The sequence below is a fragment of the Cibotium barometz genome, chromosome 54, assembly GCF_041138505.1.
Source record: "Cibotium barometz isolate CiBa-2024 chromosome 54, ASM4113850v1, whole genome shotgun sequence".
NCBI lineage: Eukaryota > Viridiplantae > Streptophyta > Polypodiopsida > Cyatheales > Cibotiaceae > Cibotium > Cibotium barometz.
The window spans coordinates 38,200,180-38,220,308 of record NC_141099.1 but is presented as its reverse complement, the minus strand read 5'-3'; the positions used below and the strand labels follow the sequence as shown (position 1 = coordinate 38,220,308).

The following is a 20,129-nucleotide window of genomic DNA, read 5'->3' as shown; positions in this document are numbered from 1 at the left end:
ATTGTGCAAAAGAAAAGGTTTTGACCTAAACGATGAAACACATTGATCCCAAAAAATCAAAGGTATTTTCTACTCATTTTAAATAAATTGAAAGTATTCATAACTCAACTTCTCTCTAAAATCTAGGCATTCTAAAATCTTCAACTATAAATTTTGCTTGTTTTTTTGAAGAAATTAAGAGGTGAATAATACACCAATTGTTCATTTTTAACATATTAAGAGGTGAATAATACACCAATTGTTCGTTTTTAACACACTTGTATAAGACTAGTTTGTTTTCATGTTGGGTGCCATCACACCCATGAGGAGGAGAAGAAGATGGCCTTTAATGTAAGAAAGGGAACAAGTGCATGGCTTAAAGTACATAAATCCACATAAGTCCATCATGTTTCACCACCTATGTTATTTTTTGGCATGCTCTTGTAAAAGGAAGGGTTTTTTTTTGGCATACCTAGGTTTCCAAATGTGATTTTTTGGCGTGCCTCTATATTGAATTATAAGATGTGATTTTTTGAATGACTTTGTATGAATGACTTTGTAAAAGGCTTTATTTATATTCCAAACTTTAGCCAAACAAAAAATAGAGATTTGGAAAAACTTAAATGTTTAGTGGCAAGGAGTTGATGGTTGGAAGGTTAAGGCTCCAATTTTCTTTATCATATCTAGAATTTTTACATCTATCTCTCTCTCTCTCTCTCTCTCTCTCTCTAACATTTATGATTGCACTAATCACAAAAGTAAGAGCATGGGGTGTTGTGAACCCTTCCTCTAGTTAAAATATTTGTAACCTTATGTCCCATGCCAAATGTCATCATTGTGGACCAGGGAAAAAATATGTTAAGTCTATATGGTACGACCATTCTACATCAACTTGGGAGGTGGACTTTTGCACACGTGAGGAAATATGATTTTGTGTTTAATATGTTGTAGGGCTTGAAAGTCTTATATTGTGTGCAAGGGGAAATATATGAGCTTTCAACTTCAAGAAGACAGCGATAGGTTAAATTCACAAGCGAAAACAATAATTCCTAGGAGAAGGCTCGAAAAAACGGTTTTTCTGAGCTATTAAAGCGAAATTATTTGTGCTAGGTGAAATATTGGAAGCTCGAGGATATACTAAAGTATGGGGGTTTAAGTAATACTTTGAATTGTAATATTCTATGGCCATTGAATTGCAATATAAATAACGATATTATTTGTTTTTGGAGTGGCTAATGTTGTGGGTGGTTACAAACATTACAAATTATAATTTCAAACGTGGCGCGCCCACCTCGTGGACCGTGTGAAACGCGTATAGGGTAGTCGGCCGCCCATGGCTATAAATACCCACTCCTCCTCAGCCCAATTGGTACAGCGCCGCGATTCATCACCATCGCTCTACTGCGAGCGTTTCTCTCCAACTGTGTGATTCTGCGCAGCTGCAGAAAAGCATGAATACGGACTCTGCTGAAGCCATAGCCATGCCTTCTTCTGACTCAAACTCGCAGCAGCAGAGGGTGGCTCTGATAGCGGGCGTGACAGGCATCGTGGGCGGCAGCCTGGTGGAAACCTTAACTCGCTTCGATGCTAGCTCTTGTCCATGGAAGGTCTACGGTATCGCCCGCCGCCCTCGCCCTCATTGGCTGCAAAATCACCCCATCCACTACATCCAGTGTGACCTTCTCAACCCGCATGATGCCCTCACCAAGCTCTCCCCCCTCTCCGATGTCACCCACCTCTTCTATGTCACCTGGACCTCCAGAGACACAGAGGAGGAGAATTGTACGGCCAATGCCTCCATGCTCCGGAATGCTCTTGAACCTCTCCTCGCCCACTCCAAGGGCCTTCAGCATGTCTGCCTCCAGACCGGCATCAAACACTACCTCGGGTCGCACTTCCGATTCGATGGGTCCACCCATGTCTTGACATATCATGAAAGCTTGCCTCGAGTTCCTGAGACCATCTTCTACTATGTCCAAGAGGATGTGCTCTTTGAAGCTCTGAGCAGACCAAGGGAGGGTATAGCTGTGACATGGTCGGTCCACCGCCCGGGACTCATCTTCGGGTTCTCGCCTGATTCACTTGTGAACTCTTCCCTGGCTTTGGCTGTGTACGCATCCATCTGCAAGCATGAGGGCACCCCCCTTGTCTTCACTGGCACACAGACAACATGGGAGTCCCATCTGGAGACTTCAGACGCGAACCTTGTCGCCGATCAGGAGCTATGGGCTGCCACCCATGCCCATGCCCACAACCAGGCCTTCAATATCAGCAACGGGGATGATGTGACATGGAAAGAGCTATGGCATGTTGTGGCTCATAGCTTTGGCATCGAAGCTGCGCCATTCTCAGGGCAACCCCAGAGCTTTGTGGATCTCATGAAAGGCAAGGCACATGTATGGGAGGCTATGGTGAAGGAGCATGGACTGTGCCCGACGAAACTGTCGGATTTCCTCGGAGGATGGCAGATTCTCGACATAGTGCTGCTGAGGCTGCCAACGGGAAAAAGCAGCATGCAAAAGAGCAAAGAATTTGGGTTTAGCAAGGGGAGGGACACCAAGGAGTCATTGCTCTACTGGTTTGAGAGGATGAGGGAGAAAAAGCTTATCCCTTGACTGGGCTTGCTTAACTAGGTTAAATGTTAGGATTGTAATCCTAAACCTTGCCAGGATTTTATCACATGGCTTTAATTTCATGTTTACCCAAAGAACTTTAGGTTTAATTATAGTTTTGTAGTGCACTTTAGGCCTTCTTTTGAGGTAGCATTGTTATGGACTGATGCAATGATAATGAAGAGAAGTTGAGGGTGTTGCATTACTTATGTCCGTCATCGTTGCTGTGTCTCATGGCTAAACAGAGGAAGCCATGCATATAAACACCATGTATGTACCTTCCCCATCATACTCTCTGATTAACACACAAAGTAAATGTTATTCAATCTCGCCGTCGCCATCTCTGTTATGTCATTCCGGCACCCAATGATTCTCTCTTGTGTTTTTATGCTATGTTATGTTTTTTATAATATTTATTAATTTTTAAGTTATGGTGGTAATTTGATTGAAGTGATGAACGAGTTGGTATTTGGTTGGATGGTGTGTCTCCCCATGATCCTAGTGGTTTCATTGGTATCAAAGCAAAGGGGGAAAAAATATTGAGAAAAATCAAAGGAAGGAAGGCTCTACAAAAGAAAGACAGAAGGTACGTGCAAATTTTTGGTTTTTGTGAAAGAAGAAATCAAGAGTAAATCAAGAGTTGGAGGCTTGGTTGAGGTCTTTTTTTTCAAATCACATCAAGCATATATCCAAGGGATAAAAGCTTTACCCAAAGCCTTGGTCAAGGCATATTACTAAGCTTAAAACAAAGCTTAAGCTTAGCTTAAGCACGGCTACGAATTCCTGCCCGTCAGGCTAGCCTGAAATCGCGAACGACGCTTCTTCTTTGTTTGGGAAATTGTCTCTCAGTTCTGCAAACTGATTCAACGATCTGCTCCGTTAGATGCGTCCGACGTGTTCTCTTGCTGCATAAATCTTATACCCTGTTTGAGGGGTTTTGTGGAAGATCCAAGGATTTGAATTTGCAATGGTGGAGGAAGCTCTACAGAAATCAAGGGTGGAGAAAAATTAAATCTTTGCTTTACTCAAAAAGGTCTAAAAAGATAAGAGGAGATTCATACGCAAAGCTTCTTCAAGCCAAAACTTCATCAAAATTAGCCCGAATTCGTCCGAATTCGGCCTGGCTTCAAACTGGAAATATTTTCAGTTTCTTATTCTGGTTCGGCTCAAAAAATTACAGCAATTCAAAGTTGCAGGATTTTTAAACTTGGTTGTTTTATGCCTTTCCGAAGCTTAAATTCACTCTCGATTCTCAATATTTTTTCTACCGTACGACCTTCCGCCGACGCTTCGAGGCTACTTCAAGCACTTTGGTGATTGCATTAGAGATGGCCACACCGCTCTTCTAATTGCCATGGGATTCAAGATCTTCAAAATTATTACCAACGAGCGACACATAAGTATTTCTAGCTTTTTCCTATCTTTTATTTTTCATGGTTGATTTACTTGCACTTTCGTCTATTCAAGAGCAACTCACAGCTTTGCAAGCACAATTGGTCAATGAACGCACTCATAGACTTGCATTAGAAGACCAATTGAAATCATGTAAAAGGCATAAGCATGACATTTAAGGTGATAGTGAGATGAGGATTCTATTCTTCCAATCGTGAAAGCACTTTTAGATGCTCAAACGGCTCATAAAGAATCTCGCATTAGTCGCAAGGCTTTTTCTTTTCAAAATTTTGATGGAAAGAAGGACGCATGCACTCTTTTGGCTTGGCTTAGCCAAGTCGATGACTATTTTTTGGGAGAAATTTTTTGAGAAAGACAAGGTCAAGTGTGCTGCAAATCATTTGATTCAGAATGCTGCTTTATGGTGGAATGCTACCAAGAATGGGTGACATAAACCTCATACTTTGGAGGATTTTCAACACAAAATTAAGAGACATTTTCTACCTCCTCAGTACAACGCCAAAGCTCGACAGCATTGGGACACTCTTAGATAATTAAAAGGGGAGGATGTCCAAACCTATACTGAAAATTTTTGGAATGCTCTCATTCAAATGCAATCTATAGAAAAAGTGCATGAAAAGCATCTTAAAAGGAAGTTCATCTTAGGTTTGGATCCAAAGATTAGAGCGAAGGTTAATATGTTTCATCCTCACACTCTTACCTCTGCTAAATCTCTTGCTCTAAATTATGAAAAGAAAAATGGTGTGCCCTGGTTCCAACAGGAGAATTGTACTTCTAAATTCTCCAAAGATTCGACATCTTCTAGTGGTTTTGAGACAGGCATTCTTCATTCAAACGACCTTTTAACAAGGGTCAAGATCAAAGAAGCCAGCAATTCAACAACAACAATAAAGCAAAGATTGGAAACAATAGTAATGGAGCGAGTGGAGAACCAAAGAAGATTGATGTTCCAGATTCATTGAATCGAGATGAAAGGCAAGCAATGTTCGATGTTACACTTGCCACCCATCAGAGGGGACACTATGCTAATAAGTGTCCAAATGATAACAACAACAACAACAACAACAACAACAACAAGAAGCCGATTGCATGGCTTAATATGGTGGATGGAGATGAAGACACTGGCAATGGAGACGATGATGATGCTTACGGATGACGACTACAAGCCAGAGTCTGATGGTAACGAGTTCAATGGTAAATTTGATCAAGAAGGTACTTCTAACCTTGATCCTCATTCTTTTTCACCACATACTTTACGTAAAATAAAGGAAAAAATTCAAGATAAGGAAATCACAATATTGCATGATGATGTTAGTACACACGATTTTATTTCTGAACGTCATGCTCATGCTCTTCATCTTGACATGAGTCCTTCTTGTTTTAAAGTAAATGCTACTTTTCAAAACCAAAAGTATAATTGCACTAAGAAAGTGAAGAATATTGCTTTTTTTATTGCACAATTTTTAGATGAACGTACTGTCTAAGTAGCACCTTTGCATGGTATTGACATGATTTTGGGAATGCTTTTTCGACATGAGTACTTACCACATATTGATTATGCAAAGCACACAATGTCTTTTATACATCATGGTAAGAATGTTTGTTTACAAGGAATTTTTGAAGGTAAGGATTAACCACTTTTGAGCCATACTCAGGCCAAAAGGGCTTTGAGGAAGAGGGAGAAAACTTTTTTAATTTTGGTTAACCAGCTTAGTGCTTAAGAACCACCTCCCAGGGATACATCCCATGACTCTTTCAGTTCTAAATTCTCTGACTATTTTCTTAATAAGTTACCTCCTGGACTCCCTAGATCACGTCCTGAAGATCATCACATAGACATTATTTCTGGTAGTGCATCGCCTTTTAGAGCACCTTATAGAGTTAACCCTCTTGAGCAAAGAGAAATTCATACTCAAATCGAGGAATTGTTTTTTATTAGACTAATTAGGTCACCATATGGAGCACCAATTCTTCTTGTAAAAAAGAAAAATGGTACTTATCGTATGTGTGTAGACTACATGGCTCTCAACAAGAACACTATCAAGAATAGATTTCCAATTCCTAGAGTTGATGATCTACTTGAAAAATTAAGGGGAGCCAGCATCTTTAGCAAAATTGACCTAAAATCTAGATATCATGAAGGAAGAATGGCCGAGCAAGATATCTATAAAACTGCTTTCAGAACTCAAATTGGTCACTTTGAGTTTTTAGTGATGCCATTTGGTCTTACTAATGCTCCTGCGACTTTTAGTCGTATGATGAATAGGATCTTTCTTGAACATCAAAACTTTATGGTTGACTTTTTTGATGATATCTTAGTTTTTAGTAAATCTAAAGAAGAGCACAAAAAACACTTGGAAATTGTATTTATTTGGCTCAAGGAAAATGAACTTTACATTAATCCCAAAAAGAGTAGTTTCGTCCAAAGTGAGATTGCATATTTGGGACATATAGTTTCTGTTAAAGGCATCGATGTTGATCCCAAGAAAATAGAAACTATTGCGACATGGCCACATCCCAAGAACCTTCATGAATTACGATCTTTTCTAGGGTTGTGTAGCTATTATCGCAAATTTGTACGTAATTTTGCATATAAGGCTCACTATCTCATTGAACTTCTCAAGAAAACCAAACCCTATGAATGGACCAAACTTCAAGAGAAATCTTTTCTTGCATTAAAATATGCACTTACTCATGCACCCGTGTTACAATTACTTGATTTTTCACGTCCTTTCTTTGTGGTTGTAACCGATGCTAGTGGTAAGGACATTGGTGCTGTATTGATGCAAGATGGTTATCTTATTGCTTTCGAGAGTAGGACATTTCGTCCTATAAACTATAGCACCTATGACAATGAGTTGTTTGCTGTAGTCCATGCATTGAAAATTTAGAAACATTATTTGATGGACTCAGAATTTCTTATAAAAACTGATCAGCAGTGAGTATCAAACACTTGCTTTCTCAACCACTCATTTCGGATAGACATATTAAATGGGCAGCTTTTATTCAAAGTTTTCAGCCTATTATTCAATACCAACCTGGTAAAGAAAATGTGGTTGCTGATGCTTTGAGTTAAAGACCTTCCATTCAAAATATTTCTGTGATTGAGAATACATCTTTTGACTTTATGCAGCATGAGACGTATGACCAAGACCCTGACTTTAGTGATATTTGGTCTAGATTGAGAGAAAATCCTTTATTTTAGAGCAATTACATCAGCCACCTTACGCGGGGCATCGAGGTGTTTCATCTACATATTCCAGACTATCTCTAATGACTTTTATTGGCCTAAAATGAAAAATGATGTAGCTAAATTTGTGTCTGAATGTGATGTTTGTCAAAAAGTGAAAAGTTATAAGAGTCAAAAACTTGGTTTACTCATGCCACTTCCTATTCCTAACGCTCCTTGGGAACAGATTTCTATGGAATTATCACTAGTTTTTCATTGACTATGAACCATAATGATATGATTTGGACCATTGTTGATAGGTTTAGCAAACAAGCATATTTCCTTCCTCGTAAAAGACTCTTACTGCACATCAAGATGCACATTTTTTTGTTACACATATTTGCACACATCATGGTTTACCACAAGTGATTGTTTTTGATAGAGATTCTAAGTTTTGCACTGATTTTTGGACTACATTGTTTGATAATCTAAGCACTAAATTGGGTTTTTCCACTATATTTCATCCTGAATCTAATGGTCAAACAGAAGTGACAAATAGCACAATATTAGATTTACTTCGTGAATATGTTTCATTGTCACAACCTAAACAATGGGATAAGTATATCCATATTTTGCAATTTGCATATAACAACACACCGTATTCATCCACACTGAAAAAGCACCTTTTGCAATTGTGTATGCAAAAGTTTTACCTACTCCTATCACTCGTTTGTCACACACTTTGAAGTTGTAGATCAATTCACCATTGATTTCACTTCCATTCATGATCATGTTTGTAAAGCTATTTCTAATGCACAAGAGAAATACACTAAACAAGCTATAATAAGAAAAGAAGGCACATGGTTTTTCAAGAAGGTCAATATGTTTTGCTTCGTATTGAAAAGAGACGTCTTAAAAGTGTTGAGACTAACCCTGTTGTTAAGTTAGCTCCTCGTTTTTATGGTCCTTTTAAAATTACTCATGAGATTAATGACCTAGCATATAGGCTTTCACTTCCTTCTCATTGGAGAATTCATAATTCTTTTCAATTTAGTCTTTTGAGACCTTATAGGGGACCAATTCCTACACATCCTCTATATGAGGAAGCACCAGGCTAGTCTTGTTGACCAAGTAGAAGAACTTCAACCTGAGGCTATTATTGACCATGAGACCACTACTACTCGCACATGTATTGTATATGGATGCCTACTGCTCGCGAAAATGCTAAATGGATGCCTGAGCGGTTTTTTCGTGCCTATCCTGACATCATCCAATCTTAATTTCAAATACGGGCCAGTTGATATGATGCAACTGAGGACAGTTGCTATCCCGGGCAGGAGGGATGTCACGGTTTGTCCATCCATCCTTCTGTGGATGATTGGGGATGCCTAATTACTACTATGTTTGAAGCATGGCACTTGGGTGATTTCGAATATTCCATATGTAGGACATATGAAATTAGGGATAGCTGGAACTAAGTGTTGGATTTATTACTTATGTGTTGTCATGGACTTGTAGCATGTGTTGCTAACTTGTAGTGTGTTTGAATGGACAACCTTGTAGGTTGGTGAGATTGACGGGCCTTGTGCTCATAAGCCGGATTGGCTGGGACATGATGGTGGCGATATGGTGAGAGCTATTACCAGGATGGTTCTCATTTTGGTATTTTTTTGTGTAGTATCTACTACGAGATTTTGTATTAGTATTGGCTACCCCGTTTTGATGTATTCGAGCGTGGACCTATTGAGCTGCCCACTTTTGTTATATTAGGCGTGGACTTATTTATTTGCACGTGAATTAGTCCTTGGGGTTCTTTTTGTAATTATCCTTTAGTGGTTAGATAGGAACACTTTACCTAAGCTTGTGTTAAAAGTAACCCCCATTTTTGTAACGGGCAAGCCCATGCATAAGCGTGCATCTATTTTTGGCTTATGGGCTATTTTTGATTAATAAAGCATAAATATTCAAGAAGTGGAAGGAAGCCGACACTTCTTGAGGGGAGATAGATTGCACCCAATGATTCTCTCTTGTGTTTTTATGCTATGTTATGTTTTTTAATGATATTTATTAATTTTTCAATCATGGTAATTTGATTGAAGTGATGAACTAGTTGGTATTTGGTTGGACGGTGTGTCTCCCCATGATTCTAGTGGACTGGCATAGTTATAGCGCCAGCTCATTTAGTCGGGTTCAAATTATGTACCAACCCTTGTATGTTGTAGTAGTTGAGTACTAACCCATATAGCGTGTACTCTCATCTTTATGTTATGTTGGTTGAGTAGAGACAAAGAAGATAGAAGAAAATTCAGATATCCATCTCTCTCGTGTCTTGCTCTCTCTTGTGTGTGTGTGTGTGTGTGTGTTTGCTTGCTAGGGTTTGAAGCTCTCCCTCTCCCTCACATTCTCTTTAATTGTGGTGGTGTGCCTACAGGTGATGGCTTCTTGTCTTGCTTCCTCTTCTCCCTCTTCTTGTCTTCTTGATATCACTCTTGCACACATGAAGGCATAGAGTAGAGGTTTAGCTCTTCATAGCTCCCTTCCTCTTTTCTCACTACCTAGCTTGTGGAAGCTCCATTTGAGTGACACAAGTGGAGGTGGAGTGAGCCCCTAGCAGCCTCACATAGGGGACTTAACCCTCATTAGGGTTGGCTAAGTGCTAGCCTTCGAACCGCCCTCGAACCACCGACCGTTGCATAGTCTTTCTTCTCTTTTTCTCTCTCTCTCTTTGTACAAGGTAGCATGTTCGATTTGGTGAACATCTTTGGCGCTGCTTCTGCTAGGGATAAGCATTTAGCTTATGGTCCTCCACACTCTATCACTTGCTAGAGTTTTGATTTACTCGGTTAGAATGCAAATTTGCCGGTATGAGTATGTTTATTATGCTTGTTTATGTGATTTCATCTTGTTTCCCTTCCACAAATGGAGTTCAATGGAGCACGAGGAGCTTGGGAGTCTTCATAAAAAAGCATGAGCTACAAGAAGGTGCCAAATCTTACTCTCCTGAAGTTCATTAATTTTGTTTCCTTCAACATTAGTTAAAAATTTGCATAAGTAGCTTAATCTTATGTTAATAGGATTATTCAAGCATTCTAGGTATCATTGGATAGCTTGAGGTTAGCCATCCACAAAAATAAAATCACAAAAAAACATTAAGAAAAACCCAAAATCAGAGAGATCTCAGAGAGGGAGGCTGGGCACATTTTTGGCTCTGCCCATTTTTCTGAGAAGTGAATGGCCGTTCACTTGTCAGAGCCATGGCTGTACGCCTCTTAGCCACGACCATTCACTTCTCTTCGCCAAATCTTTCCAAATCTACTTTATAAATATGAGCAACGATTGAGCATTCAAAGGGAATAAAGTGCATTTATAGGAGTAGAAAGAGCATTGAAGAGGGGTACAAACATGGTACAATTGTGCACTCAGGAGAATGCTAGAGGGTGGCTGTCAAGAGACATGTTATCCTTACACATTTAGGAGATTTTCCTAGCCCAACAATGTATGCCCATTCCTTCAAGTGTACGCCCGTTCCTTCCCAAGAGTACGCTTATTCCTACATAAGCATACGCTTGTGAAGGAATGGGCATACGCTTGTGAAGGAATGGGCATATGCTTGTGAAAGAATGGGCATACGCTTGTGAAGGAATGGGCATACGCTTGTGAAAGAATGGGCATACACCACACCTATTCCTTTTCAAGCGAGCACCCGTACCGTCTGCTAAGCTACGTCCATTTCTTTCCAAGTGAACACAAGTGCCTCCACTAAGGAAATGCCCGTTCTGTGCTCAGCGTACGTTCGTTCCTTCTTAAGTGTACGCCCGTTCCTTGAGCTCTGTATGCCCATACCTTCTCTAAGAGAATGCTCATACCTTATCTCACGTACGGACGTATCTTTGAAGAGGGAGATCCAGTACCCTCACTTTCCACATTCATGCCGAAAATTGGTGTGAAATAACCCTCTGTTCGATGATGCAGAACCTTCCTAGCTCTGAGATTGGACCCTGCGGTCAACTCAACGTGGAGTCAAATAGTGTTAGTCCTTGATAGCACTAGTGAGAGAAAGGAACATCCTAGCACAAGACCCACTACCCATAACCTAGAGGCAGAAGGGTTGGAAGCCCAATGCATGGACAAACCACCGACCCCCCTTGAGCAAGACCAAGAATCCCCCACACTCACACAAAGAAGTCTTACTGCTGCAAGGCTCAAAAACCTTATCTTGGGAAACTTACAATCAGACGATCCACATCCCAGGGATAGGGGCATGGAACGCCAACCAAAAAGAGAGTTCACACCACCATTAGACCATGGACCTAAGACAGGAAAAAGTGAAAGTAATCTAATCCAAAATAATCCAGCAGTCTGGGGGGCCAAGCCAACCACTGGAATGACAGACTCATACTAAGACCATAGGTCTATGCCCAACCTAGGATAGGAGCCCACTCACTAGGGACCAAAAACCTCCTATCAAAGAGAGAGTGAGGCTTCCTAGTGGATTCCAAGAGGCACTTGATTTTGTTATCTTGGATATCTCCCTCAACAGCACAAATAACACCTCTTCTTTTGAGCATTCAAAAGCAGTTGCTATACTTGAGTCCAAATAGGCTTTCTTTAGTTGGTTGGGTTGTTGTGGTTCTAGCGAACCAGGTTCTTCTCACCACTATGTGGTACATCACATCCTGCTGGGCCTTCTCCCAGGCTTGTATTGGTTAGGTTCTTAGAAGTTCCTTTCTATGGGCTAGTAATAATGCGAGGCCAGCCTGGGCCAAGGTCTCCTGGAGACTGATCATTAATCTGGTGAGATGAAGAGGGAGCCTAGGCATCATTTAAAGTTGTGCCCTTTTGGGCAAGTTGATTGTTCAAGGCCTTATTTTTTGGCAATGAGCCCTGGAAGGACTTCCTCCTAGCTAGGATCTCCACCCACAACCTGATTTTGGGAGGCCCTTAGCCTCAGAGCACGAAATGCATTTTCATAGAGATGCAGGCTCGTGGCTTTAGCTCAGTATTTGTAGCTAGTCTCTTACGTTTTGTATGATTGGGAACATAATTTAATAGCTACAATGTGGGCATATAGGACCTCTTATAAGGTATACATGGGACAAACTCCCTTTCGGCTCCCCTATGGAATTGGGCAGTGATGCCTATGGAATATTTAGTGCCCCACTTGAGGATAGCTATTAAAGAATGCCTAAGGAAGGATGCTACAATGGAGAGATTGGTTGAATTAGAAAAGTTCGATGAGACTAGAGTAATCGCTCTACATGGCATGATCATCTAAAAGCTCTGATGTAAACGGTAGTTTAACCACAACCTGAAATCTAAGGAGCTATAGGAAGGCGACTTAACACTTATGTATGGTGTTCAAGGAAAAAATTAAGACTGAAATATAGCCCAAAGGCTAATTTCAAGGGTCTTCCAAAAATCCTGGGCTATTTTAGACCCAAAAAAATGTTAGCCTTTTTAATATACTAGCCCAAGGTAGCAATTTTTGTGTAAATTTTAGAGGAAAAATCATCAAATTTACACTTAAAGTGAGCATATATCCTGAAAATTAAAAAGAAAGATTCGCCAACCCATCTCTATTTTGGTTATAGAATATGCTCCTTATTTTTAACCCTAATGGTGTTGGTTCTTCCAAACGAAAAAAATGAAATATTGAGGGTTATTTTTTCATGTACTTTTCAGAGTTGTAGAACTCACTCCCCCAAGGTGCAGCTCGAATTGAGACAATTGATGGCATTGAGATGCATGGCTACATAAATGGTAGAAAACTCAAGAAATGCTTTGGGCCCTTAACCCAAGATATGTTGGAACATGCACGAAAGAAAAAGCAAGAAATACTGAGACAAGAAAGGTTAAAACAAGAAGCACAAGATGAGGCTAAAGCTAGAGCAGCCCAACCCAAGGCGAAACGAAGTGGACAGATAGTCCACATAAACATAGCTACTCTAACCCTGATCGAGGACGAGGACCTTGAGATCAAGCGTGGCTGAGGGTAAGACTTTCTGTAAGAGGAGACACAAGTGATCTCCTGGCAATGATCCAACTCAAGGGCATGGAAGCATATCTAGAGAGCTTGATGTAGTGAAGCCATCTAAAGCACCCTCACTTTGTCTTGCAGAGTCCATTAGGAGCATTTGGCTCGATATCATTCATACCCTCCATGGTCAGTGGGGGAAGCTTTAGGGTGATTCAAACTACATACGGAAATGCCGTGAGGTCTTCTTGAGGAAGCGTCATGGTTCCTTTCTCACTGATAGTGGTGGTGAGTCCACTTGGCACAATAGACCACTTGTGTGGTTGTTTCCCCCTTCCTCCATTGTATGAGACAGCTTTCTCCTCCTAGAGCGGCTAGCCGAATGAGAAGAGCATCCACCCCCTTTTTATGTTTCTTGACTCTCACTCCCCATGTGAAGTCGAGTTTGTACCTAGCCATTATGGTTGTTTTTGTTGGTACATGATCTTTTTCTAAGGAAAAAAGAGAGGGTAGAATGCCTTAATATGGGAAGGTGTAGTAATTTGTGGAGAATGGATGCTCTCGTTTTATGAGGTGGTAGGCCTATTGACACTCATGTACTTTTATACCCTTTGTGATAACAAAGAAGGGTTACCCTTGTGGAAATTCACATTGCTTGATCGTTGTCCAAGTGAAACCTTTCACACACGAGCGTTTCCACGTTCAAGTTGCATTAAATTAAGAAGTGTGAGCATATATATGTAAATAGATTGTCACGAAGTGACCAGGCATATAGGAGTGGGATTCTTTAGCTTAGAAGCCTTCCCTTATAAAGTTGGGTTTGTAATCCTCCTCTTGCGAGGAACAATGGACAAGATCGTGCACAGATTCATTCCCACCAATGGCATCAGCATGCATGTAGCAGAGCTTGGCTCAGGCAGGGGCCTTGGTCTCTCCTCCTTTAATACTCCTCCAATGCGCTTGGTTTGAGGTGCTAACAGAGCGTGTGTTCCTATGCAGGCCCTGTTGTCCTGCTGCTACATGGCTTTCCAGAGGTGTGGTACTCGTGGAGGCATCAGATGGTGGCTATGGCGGAGGCTGGGTTTCGGGCAGTAGCTCCAGATTATAGAGGCTATGGGCTCACACACAACACGGACGCTAGCAAGAACCGTATGTCCGACTTAGTGGACGATATTGCAGGCCTGCTCGAAGCCCTGGTGGGATCATCATCCTCATCAGAGAAGGTAGTATATAAGGCTGTTAGATCCGCAAAACCTTAGCTAGATCTGGTTGGTTTTATAAGCCTTTGCATTAATTCTCTAAGGTTAACCTTATGCTGATTTTTTTGATTAATGGCAGGTTTGCCTCGTAGCCAAGGACTTTGGGGCGGGCCTCGCTTACGATCTCGCGCACTTGCACCCTCAACGCATAAACGCCCTTGCGGTTCTTGGAATTCCCTTGGTGAGGCCCAATCGCAGGGCGGCAATCTTTCATAATCTTCCTGATGGCCACTATGTGAAGCGCTGGGGGGTAAGAAGCCCCCCCCTCTCTCTCTCTCACACTCACACTCCCCCCTCTCTCTCTCTCTCATACACACACGAGACTCTCTCTCACACATACACCCCACACACTCTCCCCCTCTCTCTCACACTCTTCTCTCTCGTCCTTTTCGAGCCCCACACACAACACACACTCTCTCACACCATACACCCCACACACTCTCCCCCTTTCTCTCACACACACACTCTCTCTCACATCCTTTTCGAACCCCACACACAACACACACATTCTCACTCTCTCTCTCTCTCAGGCATTCTCTTTCTCTCACACACATTCCCTCTCTCTTTCATGGAATCTCACTCCCGTCAGATCATATTTCATCTCTTAAGATTGTTCCTACAATGTTAAAAAGGGCTTCTTCTTTTCTCACATAATCTCTCTCTCTCTCATACACACACCACACACTCTCTCACATACATACACCACACCCACTCTCTCTCTCTCCCTTCCGTTTCTGACCTCTCTGTTTTGATTGCTCATAACGCGCGCACTCTCTCTCCCTCTCCCTCTCCCTCTCCCTCTCCCTCCCTCCCTCTCCCGTCCTTTTATGCATTTCTCTTTTTGGATGGCTCACAGGGCTCGCCCCAGAGATCCAAAGCAGATTTTGGCAGATTCGATACAAAGACCGTGCTGAAGAGAATCTACATCTTGTTTAGCAAGAGCCACATGCCCTTGGCTGCTGCCCACCAAGAGACTCTTGACCTCGTGGATGAATCGAGCTCCTTGCCCGACTGGCTCTCCGAGCAAGATCTAGAGGCTTATGCTTCTCTCTACATGAACTCCGGCTTTTCTTACCCCTTAGATGTACCCTATGGTCACCTCGCGAGGTAGGGTTTCCATCTTCTCAAAGGCAAGAATTTTGAAATTTTTAACATCATTTTTAGATTCCTTATTGTTCTTTAAACTATATTGTTTCCCCTTTTTTTTTGGTAATAATAATTAAAGGCAAGCACATGGTGTTTTAATGTTCGTTCATGTGTGCGTCTTCAACTACCAAAAAAAAGGTACCAATACATGGGATTGGATATTACCACACAAAGAGACTATTGACTATCTTCAAGTATTAGCCCAACATTTTCTTAGCTCACTCTTTGTTTATGAACTTTTTAAAGGATTGCAAAGGAGCCACCATCGACTCAAGAGGTTGGAGAGGAATCCTACATGATCAATGTCCCTGTGTTGCTAGTTTTAGGGGGCCTTGATTATTCAAACTCCTTCCATGGGTTCGAATTAACCATCGAAGAGAAGATTAAAAAGGATGTGCCTAACCTTCAAATTGAATTCATCAAGGAGGGATCACACTTTGTGCAAGAGCAATTTCCCAAACATGTGAACAACCTTCTTTCTGACTTTTTCTCAAAGACTGTGCTGATGAATGGCCACACAAGGTAAATACATAATTGATTTTACTCTTTGATTATGCTCTGTACTTTGAGGCTCAAAGGGCAGTTTTGCAAAGCTTGGCATTGTCAAGTTTTAGGACTATGAAGTGAATTGTTGGCCTTTAATAATAATTTATGAATCATAACCTTGTAAGACGGGTACATTATTGTCATATGACATACATTACTCTAAATTTACTTACTAAGGTATTGGTAGCAATTCTATATTAGCTATTTTTTTAAAAGAGTTATTGTGAGATTGTAAGAGGACTTTAAAAGTTGAGTTTCTATTGAGATCAACACATTATACAGAATCATAAATGCTAAACTTGCACAATTTAGTTCAATAACTACTTGGTTGTGGTTTGATTTAAATATAACATTTGACTTCTAGCCACTCATGTGGCATTTCTTATTGCATCAATGCACATCTTTTGTATGAAGGAATTTGAAAAACCTCACCTCATAGGTAGATCCAAACAAGCCAAGTTTGTTGATTTAGCATAAAAAAGATCAGAATCCAAGGTTGTGCGGGAGAGTTCAATTAAATAATTCTTTGCATTAAAGGGGCTTATAGGTGAATAGAAAATGAGTTACACACATGTCCGTGTGTGAAATAATTGTTCATATAATTATAGATGTGTCCATTGGAATACAATGATAGTGGAATGAAATACTTGGGTACATTTGAGTTTACTTATATGTTCAATTTTTGAAATTGCTTGTAAATAAGAAGATCATAGCATTTACTTTTGTAGAAATTAGTACTAATGTGCAGCTTTAGCACAATGGAAATCACCTAAATGTTGAACGTATACTAGGTCGACCACCCAAGCGTATCTAGGTTTGATTTAATAGGCACACCATTAAACTATTGTTTTAGCATCAAGGAGGCATTCTTACCACATGCTCACCGCATGGAGCATGCCATTCAACAAAATGTTATTTTGTAAAAAGCTATAAAGTTAAAAATCTCTCAATGGAAAAAACCCTTGTTGTAAGAAGAGTGGCTATGTTACTTTAAAATGGGCTCTATATTAATTTATGGTAGTTATTTAAATAAAATTTATTTACTCTTTAAAAATGGATATACTTAATAACACTCCATTTTTCCTAGTTGGCCTTTGCTTGGGTGGCTATGGTGGTATGACCAATTTATTCTCTCCACCTCCTGAAATCAATGGGTGCCACATAGAATTGAGGGGATTCCACTAATATTTTAAGAAGTATAAATGATTTCTAGAAAATAAATTAACCTTTAAGAATTTAGACATGACTCTTATATCATAAGCTACACTAAGATGCTTGATCATATATGCCGAATTTTGAGCACTTCTAGTCAATCAAGCATCAATCACAAAAGGCTATGTTGATCAATTACTCACACTTAGAATCACAAAAAACTCTACCACTCAATTACATGATGAGATGAAAAATCTCTCCCCCACTTTGGCTCACATAGACTTGCGTAATAACATTTACCACCAATGCTACAACACAAAGACATCCACATGTGCCACATGGGTTACAAAGATGGTGACCACATAAATCATAATACCATGAAGATGGTGACCACATAAGTCATAATACATTGAATATGGTGACCACATAAGTCATAATACCATGAAGATGGTGACCACATGGGTTACAAAGATGATGACCACATAAGTCATAATGCCATGAAGATTGTGACCGCATGGGTTACAAAGATGGTGACCACATAAGTCATAAGACAACACAAAGACACCCATATGTGCCACATGGGTTACAAAGATGGTGACCACATGGGTTACAAAGACAACAATCATACAACACAAAGGCACCCACATGTGCCACATGGGTTACAAAGATGGTGACCACATAAGTCATAATACCATGAAGATGATATTGAAACACTTTAACGATAAAGTTGATCAATCCATCAAGTTGATGTAGACACCAAAAAATCTTAAAGAGGGAATGATCGAGGATATGCACGGCCTCCCACTAGAGCACCAGACTAGAAGGAATGACCAAGGATATGCACATGCTCCCACTAGAGCATCACATAGTTTGTTGAAATCATCATAAATATGAGGACCAATGCTCTCACTTGGGCCGAATCCTACACATAGTTATTAATGAGAATAAGAGGAATCACCAACACGTATTGTCATGATTTGCACAACATATGGATATCATCACACTTAGAGACACTCACAAAAAAAGTCAACAAAATAGAGTAATAAATAAAGATTTCAATTTATCATGACTAAAGTCTCAAGCATTCACATGGCATGTACATGTAATATCCTCACAACAAGAATTGTTCAAATTTTAATCACATAATGTCACAACATTATAGCCATGTTTGAACATAGCTACATATATAACCATCAAAGCATAGCTTTCAAGACATAAATTTTACACCTTAAATGTATCAAAAATGTAAATGATGTATTTACACATAAGAGGATAATATCCCCCAAAAGGGAGAGATCAAGGATCGGCTCGCTGAAGCTTCCGCTCCCCCCTCCTACTCGCGTTGCCGCCTGCACGCACTCCCCCCTCCTCGCCCTCGCGACTGTTCCCCCCGCCTGCCCTATTCTCGTCACCCTCGCGTTTGCTCCCCCCCCGCCTGGTCTTCTCGCGCCCCCCGCCCCAGCTCTGTAGCGCCCGCCGTCCCTTGCTCCATCTCCTTCGCGCCCCCCTGTTTCTCCCCTTCCTCAGCGACCCACCCCCTCCGCCTGCCTCTACCCTCTCCCCCACACCCCCTTTCGCGTTTCCTCCACCCCCCCTGCTTTTTTGCCACACCGCCTTACGCCCCTCCCCCTCTTTTTGTGTTTTTCTGCCCTCTCTGTTTTTCTCTGTCTTCCACCTTTCCCCCTCCGCCTTTTGTGCAGCTTGGTTCTTGCAGGACTCTCCGCATTCGCTTCGCCTTTGACCTAGCTTCAGGCATTGATGGAGGCTCCTCCCACCCCACCTCAGAGGGACTCTTCCGCAGCCCCCTCGCCCGCCCCTGAGGATTCCCCCATCAGGCTTTCTCTTTCGCCCACAGAAGAGGAAGCGAGCCTCGCCGCCGCCGCAGAGGTGGAACGCCTCCAGGCACATTCCACCATCTGCCGTATAGTTGGCACTCGCCCCAGCAGAGGGGAGATCCAGGATCTTCTCTAGGCCTGCCTTCTTGCAGATGTGGACAAGATCCTAGACGTTCAGTTTACTGGGCCGTGGACACTTACCAGATTGAGTTCGCGACAGCCCAGAACGTGGACCAGGTCATCCTAGCCATGAGTCCCCTTGACATCAGCAGGGGCGTTCGGGCATTCTTTAGACCTTGGCAGCATGGCTTCGACCCAACAGCGGCGGTCGAGCAGGGAGAGAGCCTATTCCATGTCACAGTTTGCTTCCCTGGACTCCGCCGTGAGTACCTTCTGCTCCTTTCTAGGCTAGGAGCATTGGTGGGCTCGGTGCTTGAGACTGGCCCCACAGCAGCTTCAGTGGTGGCTAGAGCAGATGGTCTACCTTCGGTCAGAGTTTTGGTTCCTGACATCTCCTCCCTTCCGAAGGTCATTCAGCTACCTAGGATAGGGGGGGATGGATTGATCAGAGAGTGGAGTTTTCGGGGCTCCCAAACCAGTGTTTTATATGTAGGCAGGTTGGCCACATGGCCAAGGCCTGCCCTTGCAGGAGACCCCGACCTTCACTGCCGCCGTAGCAGCAGGCCCCCGAAGGCCCGCCCACAGATGCGGCTCGGTAGGCAGCCTCTAGGACACCTGCTCAGCCCAAAGAGACCTCAGAGTGGCAGCTGGACAGGGGCCACAGGGGCGTCGTAGAGGGAGACAGCCACCCACAGCAGCACGCCCAGAGACCGATGAAGCAGTAGCCACAGTCTCAGCATCACCGGGTTTTCCAGTGAGGAAAAACTTTGCTCCCCTCCAGGAGGAGACCCCAGCGCAGACTGAGGACCAGGAGATGCCAGCACCCCCTCCTTCGCCCCCACCCCCCTCCCCCCCTCCCGCCTCGCTTTCACCTTCGCCTCCTCCAGTTCCCGCTCCGGTTTTGTCAGCGGCTCCTTCTCCACC

General features: G+C 42.0%; 1 protein-coding gene and 1 pseudogene across 2 annotated transcripts; both read left to right on the top strand.

Moving 5' to 3' along the window:
* The first annotated feature begins 1,352 nt into the window (after positions 1-1,352).
* On the top strand, positions 1,353-2,796 carry LOC147608121 (3-oxo-Delta(4,5)-steroid 5-beta-reductase pseudogene; annotated as a pseudogene). The gene has a single exon (XR_015264580.1). The product of XR_015264580.1 is annotated as a 3-oxo-Delta(4,5)-steroid 5-beta-reductase pseudogene (transcript).
* An 11,101-nt stretch (positions 2,797-13,897) lies between these two features.
* Positions 13,898-16,103, top strand: LOC147608120 (epoxide hydrolase 3-like). Its single transcript, XM_086789695.1, has 5 exons — positions 13,898-14,063; positions 14,147-14,370; positions 14,486-14,656; positions 15,263-15,513; positions 15,799-16,103. Exons 1-5 carry the CDS (start codon positions 13,994-13,996, stop codon positions 16,076-16,078), a joined length of 996 nt encoding a protein of 331 aa, XP_086645821.1. The 5' UTR covers positions 13,898-13,993; the 3' UTR covers positions 16,079-16,103.
* The last annotated feature ends 4,026 nt before the right edge of the window (positions 16,104-20,129 follow it).

Coding starts and splice junctions, on each gene's coding strand:
- LOC147608120 (XM_086789695.1), top strand. CDS start 13,994: ATGGACAAGATCGTGCACAGATTCATTCCCACCAATGGCATCAGCATG. Junction 14,371..14,485: donor CATCATCCTCATCAGAGAAG/GTAGTATATAAG, acceptor GATTAATGGCAG/GTTTGCCTCGTAGCCAAGGA. Junction 14,657..15,262: donor ACTATGTGAAGCGCTGGGGG/GTAAGAAGCCCC, acceptor GATGGCTCACAG/GGCTCGCCCCAGAGATCCAA.